Raw genomic sequence first — 16,598 nt, forward strand, 5'->3', positions numbered from 1 at the left:
GTGCAGTTAAGGCAGGGACAGGAACAGTGACAAAACACACGAGGACGGGATGGAGAAATTGAGTTCCTGCAGGGACAAATTTGTCCCTGTGCCATTCTCTAATTACTGTATATACTCAAATATAAGTCAAGATCCCCATTTTTCCCCAAAAAAGGAGGAAAAATGGTTGACTCAAATATAAGACGGGGCTTAATAGTCAAGTGCCATGCCTGCCAGGATCTGCACCCAGTGTCTCCTCCCTCACACCCTCCCCTGCCAGGCTCTGCGCTCAGCCCCCCTCCCTGCCAAGTTCTGCACCCAGCCCCCTTCCCTCCCTGCCCTACCAGGCTTTGAATTCAACCCCCTTCCCTGTCAGGCTCTGAACCCAGCCCCCCCCCTCACTCCCTGCCAGGCTTTACACCCTGTTCCCTCCCCCTGCCAGGCTCTGCACCCTGTCCCACCGTCCTTCTCTGTACCCTCTTCCCCCTCTAGTTATCTAGTGGTAGGCTGGGATAGGAGGGATCCCCTCCTCCCATCTTATGTCCCGGCCGATAATAACAATTTTTTACACACACACACACCCCCCGTGTATCTTTTCCCTGGTGGTCCAATGGTGTATGGGCAGTAGCGAGCTTTCTACATTCCTGCTCCTCCTTCCAATCTCGTGGCCAACAGCCAGTGGTGCACCCAGGCCGGCATGCAGGAGCAAGCTTTCCAAGCTCCTGCCCGTCCGTGCACCGCTCCCTGAATGGCTGCCGCCTGTTTTCGCAAGTGCAGCGAGTCCTGTGAGAACTGACGGCAACCATTGAGGAAGCAGCGCAGGGCTGGGTGGGAGCTCGAAAAGCTTCTCCTGCATGCCAGCCCGGGTGTACCGCTGGCTGCTGGCCGTGAGATCAGAAGGAGGGGTAGGAATACGGAAAGCTCGCTCCTGCCCATACACCACTGGACCACCAGGGAAAAGGTATGTGGGGGAGGGGAGGTAAAAAAATTGTTGGTTTTGGACGGGAGATGGGAGGGATCCCTCCTGTCCCAGCCTAACGACAGGCCTGCAGCTAGTCCAGGAGTGTGTAGGGTGGTCACCGGGTGATGACTCGAATATAGAATGAGTCCCCCCATTTTTGGGCCCAAAAATCTTGTCCTATATTTGAGTACATACGGTATATTGTAAAACTGTTAATATTAAACTGAGCTATTTGGGAGAAGATGGGCTATAGAAATAAATAATAGCTAAAATATTTTTTTATATTGGGGGGGGGGTGTTAACAAATGATTAGCCCTGGCGTGACATACCTTAGTGGTTCCTTTTACTAAGGTGCGCTAGCGTTTTTAGCGCACGCAGGAAATTACTGCACTCTACGCTTCTAGAACTAACGCCAGCTCAATGCTAGTGTTAAAGCCTAGCGTGCGCGGCAATGTAACACACACTATTCCACGCATTAAAGCCCTAACGCAGCTTAGTAAAAGGAGCCCTAGGTCCACCACTGCTGTCATCAGTTTACATTGTTTAATGACTGTTCTGCATGACATTAAAATTTAAATGTTGACATGGAGCAAGTACAGAATTACAGCTTTAATCAGGTAAAAGTCAGTTGGGTTCATTCTCTCAGTTTAATTTTGTGAAATGAATTCCCCGATGAAGGTAATAGAAAAGGAAGCACCGGAAGCATTTTAGGGAAAGTCTTGAACTGGGCAAGGCAGAAACTTGCTGTGTTTTTAGAGTGGGAGGGGTTGTAATGAATAGTAAAGTGAGATGAGAAAGCAGTCATTATTATGTCACCGAAACTATTTGGCACTCTACTACAGCAGTAACGTCACTCTCTATAAATGGCCTTTTCCGTACAGCCTGGTGCTCGGCTTTAAGATACTTAGCTCAAATTGCTGGTAGACTTTTGCCCATTGTTTTCACATTTTCTAATAAATTTCACATTTCACCATTTATTTGATTTTTTAGCCTGTCCTCATAAAGGAGCTCAGAATGGGTTACAAATCAGGTACTCAAGCATTTTTCCTATCTGTCCCGGTAGGCTCACAGTCTATCTAATGTACCTGGGGCAGGGGACAATTAAATGACTTGCCCAGGTTTGAACCCATAACCTCAGGGTGTTGAGGCTGTAGCTCTAATCGCTATGCCAGAGACCAACTCCTAGTAGTAGTATCGCGGTGGTACTTTGAGACTACTGCTAGGGATCATTAGTGTCATTTTGACACCCAGAACCCTTCGAGTTGACCAAGAATTATCTCTGGGTAAGTCCTAGGGGTGCTTGGAGGGGAAGGGGGGCTTTATGGCAGGGATGAGACTTCACTAAGAAGTTACATTCAGGGGGAGGAATTTGTGTGGGGGGGATTGGACTGGATGTTGAGGTCTTCTGGGGGGAATCTGATTGAGGAACATGGGTACTGTTGAGGAATATCTAATGGGGTGCAGGATAAGTAGAGTACACTGGGGTTGCATTATACCCTTAGGCAAATAGCACATAGTGGAGTTACACTGTCTACCCTGGCATGCAATGCGATGCCCATGTGAAAAGTGTCTGCTGTCCCTGCTAGATACAGGGCAGATGCTGGGCAGACCTCTTGCATTTACCATACCAGGCTTTAAACTTAACATACGTATGATAGAAGGAGGCACTTTAGTACAAGGGCCTCTTTATCTGCTAGCATCTAATATGTTTGTTAATATGTCAATAAATAACTTTTGACTTTATCTCAGTATTAATTTGCCATGTAATAGAAGGATACCATTCCAGTACCGTAAGCTATTGTACTGCCATTATTCCTTATTTATAAAGGTTTGTTTCTCAGGTGGGTAGATTTATTATTCTCTGGTGATCGTGACAATGGGTGTGGCATGAAGTAATAGATATATATATTGAAAAATCTTGGACAAGCAAGTTTTGAAAACCTGTAATTTATCCTCTCCACCCTTTAGAGGAAAAAAAAAACCACCACCCACACAAATTGGAGTGTTAGCATGAGCAAAGAATAAACTTTGTTTGAGCCATATAGTGTGTTCACCCAGGGATAAATATTGTTCAAAACTGATGAAGAGTGTTAATCTGAAGGATATAGATTAAGCTAAATGTGACAGGATTCAGTGCATTTTGTAAAATCATTTATTACACAAATGTACATCTAGATTCATATTAGCACTGATATTTCCATATGTACTGTATAGAACTGGTATGATAGTATAATTAAAGTGTTTTTTTCAAAAAATGGTGCATACTAGTGCTGCCCGATTCAGGGAAAAATTTTTCAGTTTGATTTGATTTGGTCCATTGTATTGATTTTTTTATTTGATTCATTTTTTCTACCCTATTGGGCATTTTTTTCAAATGTCCTGGCAGATTTATTTTATAGCCTTACCTTCCACCCCATCCCTCTTTGCCATCTCCAACCCCATGTCAGCGAAGTGGTGTAAACAAACAAAAATGACTTTTTCTCTTTCTGTTAGGCCCTAGCACACCCTTGCTGTCTAACACCAGCTCTGGCAGGATACACATTTCAAATCTGACGTACTGTAATCACAAAATAGAAAGTAAAATTAATTTTTTCTACATTTTGTGGTCTGATCAAATCATATTGGTCTCAGGCTCTGGTTTCTGTTTATCTTCTGTTAACTCGCTCACCAGGGTCTCCTGCCCACTTGATGTTTTCTTCTTTCTCCATGCTCACCATCCATCTCTGTACCTTCCCTTCCACTGCCATATCCAATATTTTTGTTTCTTTCCCATTGTCTACCATCTCTTTCTCTCTTTTCCTGCCTTGTGCTCTGGGTCAAACCTCTCTATTCCCCTCCATGCAACTCCTCCCCTCCATTATCATGTGCAACATTTCTTTCTCTCCCCAAGCACCATCTCTTCCTGCCCTCCACCCTATGTCCAACATTTCTCCTTCTCACTTCTCCTTGCATGTCTCCCTCCCTTCCACCATATTCAGGATTTCTCCCTCATCACTTTCTACCTGTTTGTTACATCTCACTTCCTCTTCTCCAGCCCATATCCAACAAGTCTTCCTCTCTCTTCTCTCCCCCCATGTGCAGCAGCTTTCCATTCTCTCCCCTCCACCATATGCAGGATTTCTCCCTTTCACCCTCTATCTCTTTGTTGCATCTCTTCCTTCCTCTCCTTTACCCCATGCCCAACTATTCTTTTTCTCTCTCCCCATATGCAGCAGATTTCTATCTCTCATATCCCTCTGTGCAGCTCCCCCCACAATAAGATCTGACATACGGGCTTCCCAAAGTAGCAGTGGTGTTAGCCGATGGGAAGAGGCAGCGCTCGGAACTGGTTGCTTCTGGCCTGTCCCGCTGGGGATTTCCTTTGCTGCATCACTGTGAGAATGGGCTACTGGGCTTGATGGACCATTGCTCTGACCCAGAAGGCTATTTTTATGTTCTTATGAAAAATCCAAAATTTCAGTTGTCGAAATCAGATGGCATTGCTCTGGTCTAAGCTCAGTAGGTAACAAATTTCAAGATAAAACTGCAGTAAATGGAAGCAATTTTTTACAATTTGACCTGAGCTTCAAAGAAGATGATAGAGGGGCCGAATGATTCATAAAAATAAAATCTACAAGAAAACAAAATTACTTACCTGAATCAGGTGTTCTTCAAGGACAGCAGGCATTTATTCTCATATGTAGGTGACGTCATTCATGGAGCCCAGTGCGGATACTGCCTTAGTGCTTTTTCACTTTAAATTTTTTCAGCAGTTCCCCCACTGTGCATGCACAGGTGCCTTCCCAGCCAATGCTCGAGTGCAGGATCAGCCATAGAAAAGCTAAGAAGCCAACTCTAGGAGAGGCGGGAGGGATATGAGACCATATGCTTGCTTGTCCTTGGAGAGCACTTGCTACAGGCAAGTAACTTTGCTTTCTCCGAGGACAAACAGGCATAATATTCTCACATGTGCGACTCTAGCTGCTAGGCTCATCGTGTAAAATCCAAGTTGATAATTGAGTAAAATATGAGCCTGGTGGGAAAAAGGGACTGTAGGGCAGAGTTTGCATTCAAGAATTAAAAAGATTGTGCAGCACTGCTTCTCCAAATCAGCTATCCCATCTGGAATCTTGCTCCAAACAGTAGTGAGTGGTGAAGGTGGGAATAGAAGACCATGTTACTGCTTTGCAGATTTCCTCAATAGAGGCAGAGCAAAAATGGGCTACTGAGGCAAATATAGCTTTCACATTATGAGTTGTAATACGGCCATGGATGATCAGCCCAGCCTAAGCATTTTTTTAGTATTGTAAACCGGCTAGATGCATGTCGATGGTCGGTATATTAAAATTAATAAAACTTGAAACTTGTCATGGATTTGATATACCACCTCTGTGTGGGTACAATCAGCCAGCCATGTAGAGATGCTATGTTTGAAGATGGACATCCCTAAATTGTTAAGATCAAAGGATACAAAGAGTGAGAGACTTCCTATGAGGTTTTATACAGTCCAAATAATAAGCTAAAGCATGCTTGCAGTCTAATGTGTTAAGTATTGCCTCACCAGGATGAGAGTGTGGCTAAGGGAAGAAGACAGGAAGAACAATGGACTGATTAAGGTAGAATTCCAATACTACCTTAGGGAGGAATTTTGGATGGGTTTGGAGAACTACCCTGTCATGATAAAATCAGGTGGATCTGCCACATGAACTTGAATTTCACTTAATCACCTGGCAGAAGTGAGTGCAATGAGAAAAATGACTTTCCATGTAAGAAATTTTTGAGAGCAGGAGTGAAGTGGTTCAAATAGAATTTTCATGAGGCCAAAGAGGATGATATTAAAGTCCCATGCTTCTGGAGGCGGTTTGATAGGAGGTTTGGTGTGAAACAACCCTTTCATAAACCAAGCCACCAGAGGATGAACAAAGATAAGTTTATTATCTATCTTTGAGTGGAAAGTGCTAATAGCACTCAAGTGTACTCTGAAAGAACTTGTTTTTAAACCAGTTTTAGAAAGATGGAGGAGGTGGTCCAGGAAGGATAGAAAAGGGTATATATAGGGTGTGATGCTCTTGATACACACCAGATGGAGAATCTCTTCCATTCAAATTGATAACACTTCTGTGTAGAAGGCTTGAAGCTTGGAGTAGCGCAGAAACATCAACTGAGAGATGTATGGAAGCTAAGTCTATGTCTGCAAGAACGACGTTGTCAAGATGAGGGAGTGGGAGTCCAAGTAAAGGAAGGACCCTTCGTTCTGTGTGATTAGTGTTTGAAAAGGATCTAATCTCCACGGTTCTATGGATGATTATTCTAGAACAGGGATCTCAAAGTCCCTCCTTGAGGGTCGTAATCCAGTTGGGTTTTCAGGATTTCCCCAATGAATATGCACTGAAAGCAGTGCATGCACATAGATCTCATACATATTCATTGCGGAAATCCTGAAAATCCGACTGGATTGCGGCCCTCAAGGAGGGACTTTGAGACCCCTGTTCTAGAAGGAGAGGGAACCAAATTTTACATGGCCAGTAGGGCACAAATAATATCATGGTTCCTTGATTACAATGCAGCTTGAGAAGATTTTTCCTAAGAGAAGTATCAGAGGGGAAGCATACAAAATTTAATAAGAACATAAGAATATCCATACTGGGTAAGACCAGTGGTATCATCTAGCCCAGTATCCTGTTTCCAATAGTGGCCAAGCTAGGTCACTAGTACCTGGCAGAAACCCAAATAGTTATGTTTAAATATTTTATTAAATGTCAAAGTGCATGTAAACATAGTAGACAAAACAGAACATTTTTCTTTTGTATACGCACATTATATTCTCCCCCCTCCCAACCCAAATAGTTATAAAACAAAACGGGTCTTATAACAACATCCTATCCGAGTTCAAATATTTTCAAGAACCATCCATGTTTATCTTATGGAGAAACCTAAATAGTAGCAACATTCCATGCTACTGATCCCAGGGCAAACAATGGCTTCCTCCATGTCTGTGTCAATAGCAGACTATGGATATTTCCTCCAGGAACTTGTCCAAATCTTTTTTAAACCAGCTATGCTAGCCACTGTTTCCACATCTTCTGGCAATAAGTTCCACAGCTTAACTATTCTTTGAGTGAAAAAATATTCCCTCCTATTTATTTTAAAAGTATTTCCATTTAATTTCATTGAGTGTCCCCTAGTCTTTGTACTTTTTGAAAGAGTAAAAAAATCAATTCATTTTTGCTCATTCTACACCACTCAGGATTTTGTAGACCTCAATCATATCTCCTGTCAGCCTTCTTTTTGCAGGATGAAAAACTGTAACCTCTTTAACCTTTCCTCATTTGAGAGGAGTTCATTACTTTTATTGTTTTTGTTGCTCTTCATTGAACCATTTCTAATTCTGCTATATGTTTGTTTATTAAAATTTGCTATACTTTGTATTCCAACATAGAATCCAGGCATTGTAGAAGATAAAATTACTATTAAAAACAAAAAAGAGCTCCATTTGCAATAGGAGTTTACACCCCCCCCAAGAGAATTTTGTATTAAATATTCAGGCATGCTGTAGAACAGGGTCAATTCCCTGCTACAAATAGAGGTTTGAGTCAGAAGGCTTATTGGAAGCAAAAAGAGTTTAGAAGTGACTTAAACTTGGAAAAGGATTCTTCAGTGTGTATTTCCTTCGGGAGATTATTCCAGAGTTTGGTTGCTAGAAAGACAAAAGCTGTTTGATGAAATGAACGAGGCTGGGGTTGGGGAGAGCTAAGTGGTTAGCATCAAGTAGGAATGTGATGGAGTGTAAGAAGTGGTAAGAGTCGAAAGATAAGGCGATCATTTGAGTAATAAGCTTTTATGTGCCAATGTAAGTATTTTAAAAGGGATATGAAATCTAACCGGGAGCCAATGTAGTCGGGTTAGAAGCAGAGCAATGTGATTGTAATGGTTAGATTTAAAGAGAAAACAGGTTGTACAATTCTGTAGGATTTGAAGAAGTTTTAGCTGAGATTAGGGAAGGCCTGTGAACACTACATTGCATTAGTCTAAACGGGATGTAAGAAAAGCATGTAAAGAAGTTTGCAAAGAATCAAAGTCCAAGAGGAACCTAACAGCATGTAGGAAATGAAGAGAAGAAAATCCTCACTGAGCAATTTCAGAAATATGTTTCATAAATGATAATTGCGAGTCAAACCAAACTCCTAAGTATGGAAAGGATGTCACAGGTGAACAGGTAATCTGAAGAGAAGAGGTGTAAAAGTTGCTTGTGCCAAAGTCCTTGTAATCCAGCAAGCAATATTAAATTTCAGCTTGTTGGAGGAAATCCAAGAGGCCAGACTTGAGAGACAATTCTGAAAGGATGAATATCAATATTGAAACAGAAAATACAAGCAAAATGTCTGGCATAAATATAAAATTTGATCCCCAAAGAATGAATCAGGATTGCTAATGAAACGATTGAACAGTATAGGGGACAGTATGGAACCCTATGGTATCCTACAGGGAAGAGTGTAAACTGAAGAAGTAGAAGATCTTGAGGAAACCACAAATGTGTGATTATGCAAAAATGAAGAAAACCATTTTAGTACTAGACCAGAGTTGCCAGTGTCAGACAACCAGGATAGAAGGTTGTGATCCACAAGATCAAAATCCACAGAAAGCTCTAGGGCCATCAGTAGAGAGATGTGTCCCTTGTCCAAAGAAATAGTTGTTCAAGAGAGCAGTAATTATGGTTTCAGTACTATACCTTTGATGGAAGCCAGATTGGCAAGGATGGAAAAGCATTCATTATTTGAGAAATCAAGTAGCTGCTGATAACCTTTTTCATGAGGTAAGGTTAGAAATAAGGTGAAAGTTAAGAGGATCAGATGGATCCAACGATGACTTAAGTACAGGAGTAATCCATACTTTTTTTTCAAATTGTTGCCACAGAATCGAAGAACAAGCTGATTGACTAAGATTAGGGCCAGGACTACCTGGTTGGGAGCATAGAACTTGGAACAGAAGCAGGGAAGTTTGTGTTCTGAGGAAAAGTGAAGAAATCTTATCATTTCGAAAATTTGATGAAGCACAGACATGCTGAGGGACCACTCATGAGGCTGGAGAACTCTTCTCAATTTGTCTGCTAGAGCATTCTGTTTTCTGAATAAATAAATAGCTCTGAGAAATATTCCCTGAGCAGCTGCCAGGTCCATATGCAGATTGCTTCCTGACAGAGGTGGTAAGAACCTGTTCCTCCTTATTTGTTCAAGTACTACATTGCAACCTGGTTGTCCTTGTGGATAAAGATTACCTGATGGAGGAGGTGATCCTGGAATGTCTTGAGGGTATTCCTGATTGCCCATAATTTTAAGAGGTTGATGTAATGAGTTATTTCCTGTAGGTATCAAAAACCTTGTATATAGAGGCTCTTGAGGTGAGCTCCTCAACCAGTCATCGAGGCATCCATGGTGATTGGTTGAGGAGCTCACCTCAAGAGATCCTGAGTTAGACTGTGTGGATCCACCCACCATTGGACAGAGAGGTGTAACTTGATTGTGAGCTCAGGTGTAACTTGAATGTGAGCTGGCGTAACTTGAGCTCAGAGCACCCCTGTGACTTGAGTCCACTGAGGCATCAAGAAATGAAGTCGAGATAGTGGTGTTACATGAACTGTTGAAGCCATGTGACTGAAGAGGCGCAGTATCTACCAAGTAAAAATGTGCTTGGCATTGGAGATTTTTAAAGACAATTGGACAATATTGTTTACTCTCTGTCTAGAAAAGTTCAGCCTTGGACTGTGTCCAAGAAAACCCTGATGAACTCCAAGCTCTGAACTGGTTGAAGATGAGATTGGGGATAATGCTGTGTGAAGGGAAAATGAAAAGTAGAACAGGCTAAAAAGATTTCAGGAGTGGAGTAGGAAGAGAGCTATTAAATTTCCTATCACCAAATGTAAAACATCAAATTATGTCTGTGCAAAAGGAGAAAAAATTAAAAAGTGGAGTAGGGAGGGGAAAAGAGGGTAAGGAAGAACTGGAGGAAAAAGAAATTAAGAAAAAGTGAAAAAAATTGAAGGAAAAGATTATGATATAGATGATGGGCTGAGGGACTTATTGGAGAAAAATGCTGTAGATGGCCCAAATGGAGAGAAAGAGTATGATGCCAACAAGATGCGAGGGGGAGGAGAAAATGGCAGGACCCTAGAATTTGCTTTGTTGACATTACCTGCCCTGCTCTTCATATTTAGATACAGGCTGGTCATTCAGTACTAGATGTATTTTGTTTTTCTTGGGTGGGTAAGGGGAAATTGGTTGTGAGTTTTGAGTTCAGCACCCCCAATCATTTTCAAAAGTTTACTCCTATACTCTTACTCAATATACAGTAGTTCTAGTCAATCCTCTTCATAGGGCTGGCTCCTATCCAGGACCAAACACTATGGCAACTAATGCTATCTCAGTTCCCTTCTGGAGACATACCAGATTCATATACCATATTTTTCACACTATAAGACGCACCTGACCATAAGACGCACCCTAGATTTAGAGAAGGAAAACAAGAAAAAAACATTCTGAACCAAATTGTATACTAATATATACCTGGCATCTTTAAATAATGTCCCTGCCCCCCAGCGGTACCTTTAAATTGTGGTGGTCGCTGGATGGCTGCTTCTCATTATGTTGGGGCTAGCAGTAGGAAATATATATGATAACAGTAATAGAACAATAAAACCTAAATAAAAGAAATAGATAAATAAATAAAATAAAATGGAAAGAATGAAGATGAGAAAAAAAACCCCACCAAGTATTAAAGCAATAAACCCTTCTGCAGAAGGATAAGTAGAATGCCTGGTGTGGGAGAAACTGGTGGACAGTTAGAATCAACAGTTGTATGCTGTGAAAAGAGAAAAAAATAAGATCAAAATAAAGATTTACAAAAAACTCTAAGAAATGTCATTAGATCAAAATTAAACCATAACGGGTGAGAACAAAACCAAAATAAAAATTAACAGTCGAATAAGGCCCAATTAAGTCCAGCTTGAAATTAGATCTGCTCAGTCCAAAGCCAAGGAAATGCCATCGACTGCAAACCAAATCGGATTTTTCCATGGTGCGACCCAGGCCGAAAATGCTTCGGTTTTCCTGCTGGGAGATGCCGACTCCAGCTGTATCAGCAATCAGTCCCCCTTCGGCATCAACAAAGCCCTGGCCTCTCCCCTGCTCTCTTCCACGCTGGCAGCCACTATGCTAGGAGGACGATTAGGACAGTTATACGCTGCCTCCCTTCGGGTGGAGTCTGCATTGCTGGGATCACCAACGTTGATAAACTTTCTCCCCTTTCTGCCGCTGTCCCCGGCCTGCTGTGCTGTGCCTTCTAGATCTCTGCGGCAGTCTCCGCTATGCTAGCTGAGAGCGTCCTGAATGTTGATCTCCCACTTCACCAGATGAAGTGTCGCTGGCCCAGGCATTAGCACGCTTGTGCACCGCTGGTCCCAACATAATGAGGAGTAAGCCATCCAGCAACCATCACAATTTAAAGGTACCACGGGGAGGGAGTATATTCACTCTATAAGACGTACCCTTTTGGGGGGAGGAAAAAGTGCTTCTTATGGAGCGAAAAATACAGTACTTTATGAATATTTTGCAAGGCTCTCTCCTTAGGAAATACTTAGGGTCAAGCTACTCGTCTCGGTTCAAGACTGTAGCACTCTTGCTCTCTCTGTATCAGGGGCATAGCCATGGAGCACCTTGGCAACCCTAATTTATGTTCAGGGCCCCTGGATGGTGGAAGTGCATTGTGGTCTTCAGTTCACATGTCTGCTTTACATTACTGTTTGGAACAGAACTCTTGACATGACAGTTGGTTTGTCAGAACAAAATATAAGAATTTATTTGAGGTTTAGAATCCAACTCCACCCAGTAGGCCTATATATTGCTGTTCCATACTGCCTTCCAGTAAGCAAACATACACTGACTTTCCAAGTATGCTTCTAGCTTTCAGAAGTACAATTAATGTAATTTTTAAAATTCTATTATAGAGCGCATGGGCAGAAAAAGAAAGTACATTGAAGAGACCAGAAAAGGTAAAACAAAGTTATTTTCTGAAGTTGCGCTCTTCAACATGTAGCATTGAAATTAAAATTTAATTAAGAGGGTTTGAATGCTTAACTTCCTTGACTTGAATTAAGATAATAAACCAGTGTCCATCTTTTCTAAGAGTATCTTCCAAGCACTGCCTTCTTGGTATGCAGATCTGTCTCAAACATATTCACTGTGGATATCCTGAAAACCCGACTGGCTTGCGTGCACCTTAAGGACTGGGTTGAAAAGTACTGATCTAACAATTGTATTGGATGATTGATTTCTCATTTTTCCGCTCAGCAGTTAGCAATAGAATATACAAAGCTAGATTGCTTCCATATGTGTTAATACAGTAGAGTCTTGATTATCCAGTGTAAACAGGACTGACAGGTTGTTGGATAATCAAAAAGTCAGATAGTACAGAATAAGCGGATAAGGGATACGATAGAAGTACAGTCAAACCTCGGTTTACGAGTACCGTGGTTTACGAGTGTTTTGCAAGACGATCAAAACATTTGTAAAATCTACGACTCATAAACCGAGCTTGACTCGCTATACGAGCATGTCCCAAAGTAAGGGTGTCCAACCTGCTGCCCCGTGTGGCCCACTCGAGGGCAATGCGTTTGTTCCCTCTGCCGCCCCTGGATGATTGCCTTCTTTCCGGCTCCCTCCTCCTTGTTGTGGTGTTCGCTCGGGGCCACGGGCGGCAGCTCCTACATGCCTCCTGCGGCTGGCCCGGTGATACTCCCTCTGACATTGCGATGTCAGAGGGAGGGCTTCAGGGTTGGCCGCGGGGGGCATGTGGGAACTGCTGCCCGCGGCATTCTGGTCTTGTAGTTTTAGCTAGAATCCATAGACAATGTTGGTGAGGGAATTAACACAAATAACAGGGGAAACAAATCCACAAAATACAAAGTAGCAAAACAGGGTGGAATTGTCCAATCAGAAAGGTGCACAAATAAAAGTGTCTTTCAACTCATCTGATTGATCTTTATTCATCCAAAGTAACTCGACCCGACATGTACATGTTTCGGCCCTAAGGCCTGCGTCAGGAGTCTTGAAGATCTTTGGGTATATGAACAATAATGTGAACCACTTGAACTGCCGTTTGTATCAAAACGCCGTCGTGCCGCAACCTTGCAAACGGCAGTTCAAGTGGTTCACATTATTGTTCATATACCCAAAGATCTTCAAGACTCCTGACGTAGGCCTTAGGGCCGAAACATGTACATGTCGGGTCGAGTTACTTTGGATGAATAAAGATCAATCAGATGAGTTGAAAGACACTTTTATTTGTGCACCTTTCTGATTGGACAATTCCACCCAGTGAGGGAATTAACACTACATTTCCCGTAGATCAAATGCCTCCGTGTCCTCTAACATCATAGGTGCGCGAGGGAGGGAAATAGATGTAAGTGCGCCTGCGCACGACCGGCCCTCTCTATCTCGCGCACTGTACACCGGCTGTCCTTTTGCGGCCTTGCAGGCAGTAATCGTTCACCGCCTGAAGGCAAGCGAGTGGAGAACTTGAAAAACAAGAAAGGCGGGGCGGTGTTGAAGGGCCGACGGAAATCCGAGAGGTACAGCTGACGGGGAGAGGCAAACGCGCAGGCTAGACCGGGCACTGAAGTTTATCCTGGTGTAGGTGCTTGTGGCTGCGTCAGCTCAGCCGCTGCCTGTCAGTGTGTGACAGAGAGTATGAGGGAGCTCCTGCCAAAGCCGGCATGAAGGTAGGCACCCACGGCACAAAACGAACGAAAAAGAAGTTACAGCTGCAAGGCCCCAGTGAGGTTGGTTCGGCTGTGGAAAGAGCCCCAGAGCCCCAGTTCTGTTACGTTTATGTCGGTCACTGGCAGCAGTAGCAACGAATTGTCCGAGTCTCCGTTATAGCAAATGGGGAACTTTGCTTTGATAAACGAGTATTTTGGTTTACGAGCATGCTTCTGGAACAAATTATGCTTGTAAACTAAGGTACCACTGTATATCAAATGCATATTTCAAAAGCGGAAGCAATAAAAAGTTAAAAACTTGGGGCTCCTTTTACTAAGGTGTGCTAACGTTTTTAGTGCATGCACAAGATTAGTGCGCGCTATAGCGTGCGCTAGCTGAAAAATTACCACCTGCTTAAAAGGAGGCGGTAGCGGCTAGTGCGCGTGGCATTTTAGCGTGCCCTAAAACCACTAGCGCGCCTTTGTAAAAAGAGCCCTTAATGTGCTCAGGAATCTTACCTAGCACTGCTGCTTTTTAACGGAACTTTATGCCTGAAAAGTGAAAGAGAAAACCCAAGTACAATGCAGTGACATTGCCAAGACATGTCAGATGATCCAGAAAGTCGGATAAACAAGACTCTACTGTACCAGTAAATTAATAGGCACAATAGACATATTAATAGATTGGTATATAATTTTATGTTCCTTAATAATGTGTTAAACAACCACGTTTAGATCAACTTGAATAATTTTTAGTAAAATATTTGCTAGATCTCTTTATTTTGGTACATCTGCACTCTATTGTAAGTATCTGTTTAATACCTTAGGCAGATAAGAGCTGAGTCAAAACTATGATGCCAACAAGAAACAGATGTGTGTTGAAACTCGTATGGGAAGCCCTTGGTACTACTGGTTAGCCAGTAGAAGCTACCACCATCAAAGTAGCCACCTTCCATTTCTTTTTTGCACCTTCTCTGCAGCATGCCCAGACTCTTCCAGTCCCATCAGATTGGAATAAAGCAGAATGCTGTAGCCTGAGTCACTTTTGTATTTCTGTATTTTCTTTTTTCTTTTTTTTTAGCCTGGTTGGTTCTGCATGTTGGTTTATGTCCCTTTAGCGGGATATTGGAAAGACAGTGGCCATATGGTGTTGGGAAGGAATACCTGACTCTGTTGTTTGTACATGTTATATTCCCACCACATGTACACATACTCACTTGGCAGATCAATGCGGGGATTTAATAATTTTCTTCTAATTTTCTTTTTAAGGAAAAGACAGCCCTTTTGAGATAATGGTCAAGCTTCTTTATTGTGTTAACATTCTTAATGGCTTGTCTATGGTGACTTCCTTTTGATTATCATTAAAAGTACACCAGTGTTTTTGGCCGTTCTGTTTCCCCACAGCAAGCTCTCGGCTTCACTCCATGCTTTTGTAAAGATAGTCAAATTGTTTTATTTGAAAATTGTGGAATTGCTTGGTTGATTAATTACATCATTCATTTATTTTAAGAGAGACGGAGAGTTCCTGAAATCTGTGTTTCTTCAGGTGTACCATGATTCTGCATACCCTCTTCTCCAGTCAACCTTCCTCAGAGAACCAAAATGGGCAGAAGATGAAGTTGAAGCTTCTCGCTGGAAAATGATTGCAGACTTCTTGAAACAAAGCCGAGAACATGAAGGAGCTCTCTATTATCTGCTCTCTCCAGAAAGTATTCATGAAGCTTTTGATGTTTCAGAGATAACATATAATATTCTTAGTGAAGTAAAGAAAGCTGTGGCCTCAGTATAAAAGGCTTTAAAACTTGAATATAATATTCTCCATCAGCAACAGAGCTGAATCAGGTAAACAAGTGGGTGAGGTTATCCACTGGCACTAGAATGACCAGCTCTCCCAGAGCTCAGAAGTAGTGTAAAGGTTTGAGCATGAAGCAGTTCCCTCAGTTTTCTCCATTTTGGTTTTTCTACTCTGCCAAACTTAGAGTTGCCAGATTTTATATTCGTACAATCTGGATGGGGGATGGGATTTGATATACTGTTTTTTTCTCTGTGGTTACAATCAAAGTGGTTTAAATATTTTTTACACAGGTACTTATTTTGTACCCGGGGCAATGAAGTGACTTGCTCAGAGTCACAAGGATCTGCAGTGGGAATCAACTCACAACCTCAGGGTGCTGAGGCAGTTGCTCTAACCACTAGGCCACTCCTCCACTCATAGTTTGATTGATTGCCGAATGCCACCAGCTAAGTGCAGAAGGCCATAATTATGGGTTTGCTCCAAAGTGCAAGAATTTGAAAATATTCTAGTGCTACCATCTGCATATGAGAAGCTCCCTCTCAGTTCTGCAGCCAAAATCTCAGCATCATCTTGCTTTTGTCCTCAGTCTTCAGTCAGAGATAATGCTTTTGACTGAGTAGCACTGAACAGTTTTTATTAGCAATACAAATAAATTGAACCTTGAACTTTTGAATCAACATAATAAGAACAGATAGTTTGTTAGCAGTGGGACATTTGTCACAGAAAATTCAGCAACCACAAGTTTGGGGCCCACCCACCTGTGTGTCTGATCCAGTCCTGCTTATTGGTGGTGAAAGCAAAGGTAGAGAATGACACGGTGACAAAATTCATCACCGTTCCCGTCCCCGTGGATAACCGCGGAAAATCATCTTCATGTCATTCTTTAAGGAGAGAGGGAAGAATCAGAGTATGAATGGCCACAACCACTGACCCGCAAGCTTTGCTTTGAAGAATGCTGGTGTTGAAGGACTGAGGTTGAGATAGACACTAGAAAATGACATGGGATTATTTCCCGTGGTTATCCGCGGGGACAGGAACGGTGATGAATTTTGTCACAGTGTCATTCTCTAAGCAAAGGGTAACATAGATGACAAGACTGATCAGGCACACAATCCCATTCATGTCTCCTAGAG

At 42.4% G+C, this 16,598-nt stretch overlaps 1 protein-coding gene across 2 annotated transcripts in view; it reads left to right on the plus strand.

The window, feature by feature from the left end:
* Positions 1–16,378, plus strand: part of NPHP1 (nephrocystin 1) — a 118,483-nt gene extending 102,105 nt beyond the window's left edge. For both annotated transcript variants that reach the window (XM_033935557.1, XM_033935558.1), the window contains 2 exons: positions 11,919–11,963; positions 15,181–16,378. In XM_033935557.1, coding sequence (XP_033791448.1) covers positions 11,919–11,963; positions 15,181–15,459 — 324 coding nt within the window. In that variant the 3' untranslated portion in view covers positions 15,460–16,378. The remainder of the gene's footprint in view (positions 1–11,918; positions 11,964–15,180) is intronic.
* The last annotated feature ends 220 nt before the right edge of the window (positions 16,379–16,598 follow it).

Source organism: Geotrypetes seraphini, chromosome 3 (genome assembly GCF_902459505.1).
Source record: "Geotrypetes seraphini chromosome 3, aGeoSer1.1, whole genome shotgun sequence".
NCBI lineage: Eukaryota > Metazoa > Chordata > Amphibia > Gymnophiona > Dermophiidae > Geotrypetes > Geotrypetes seraphini.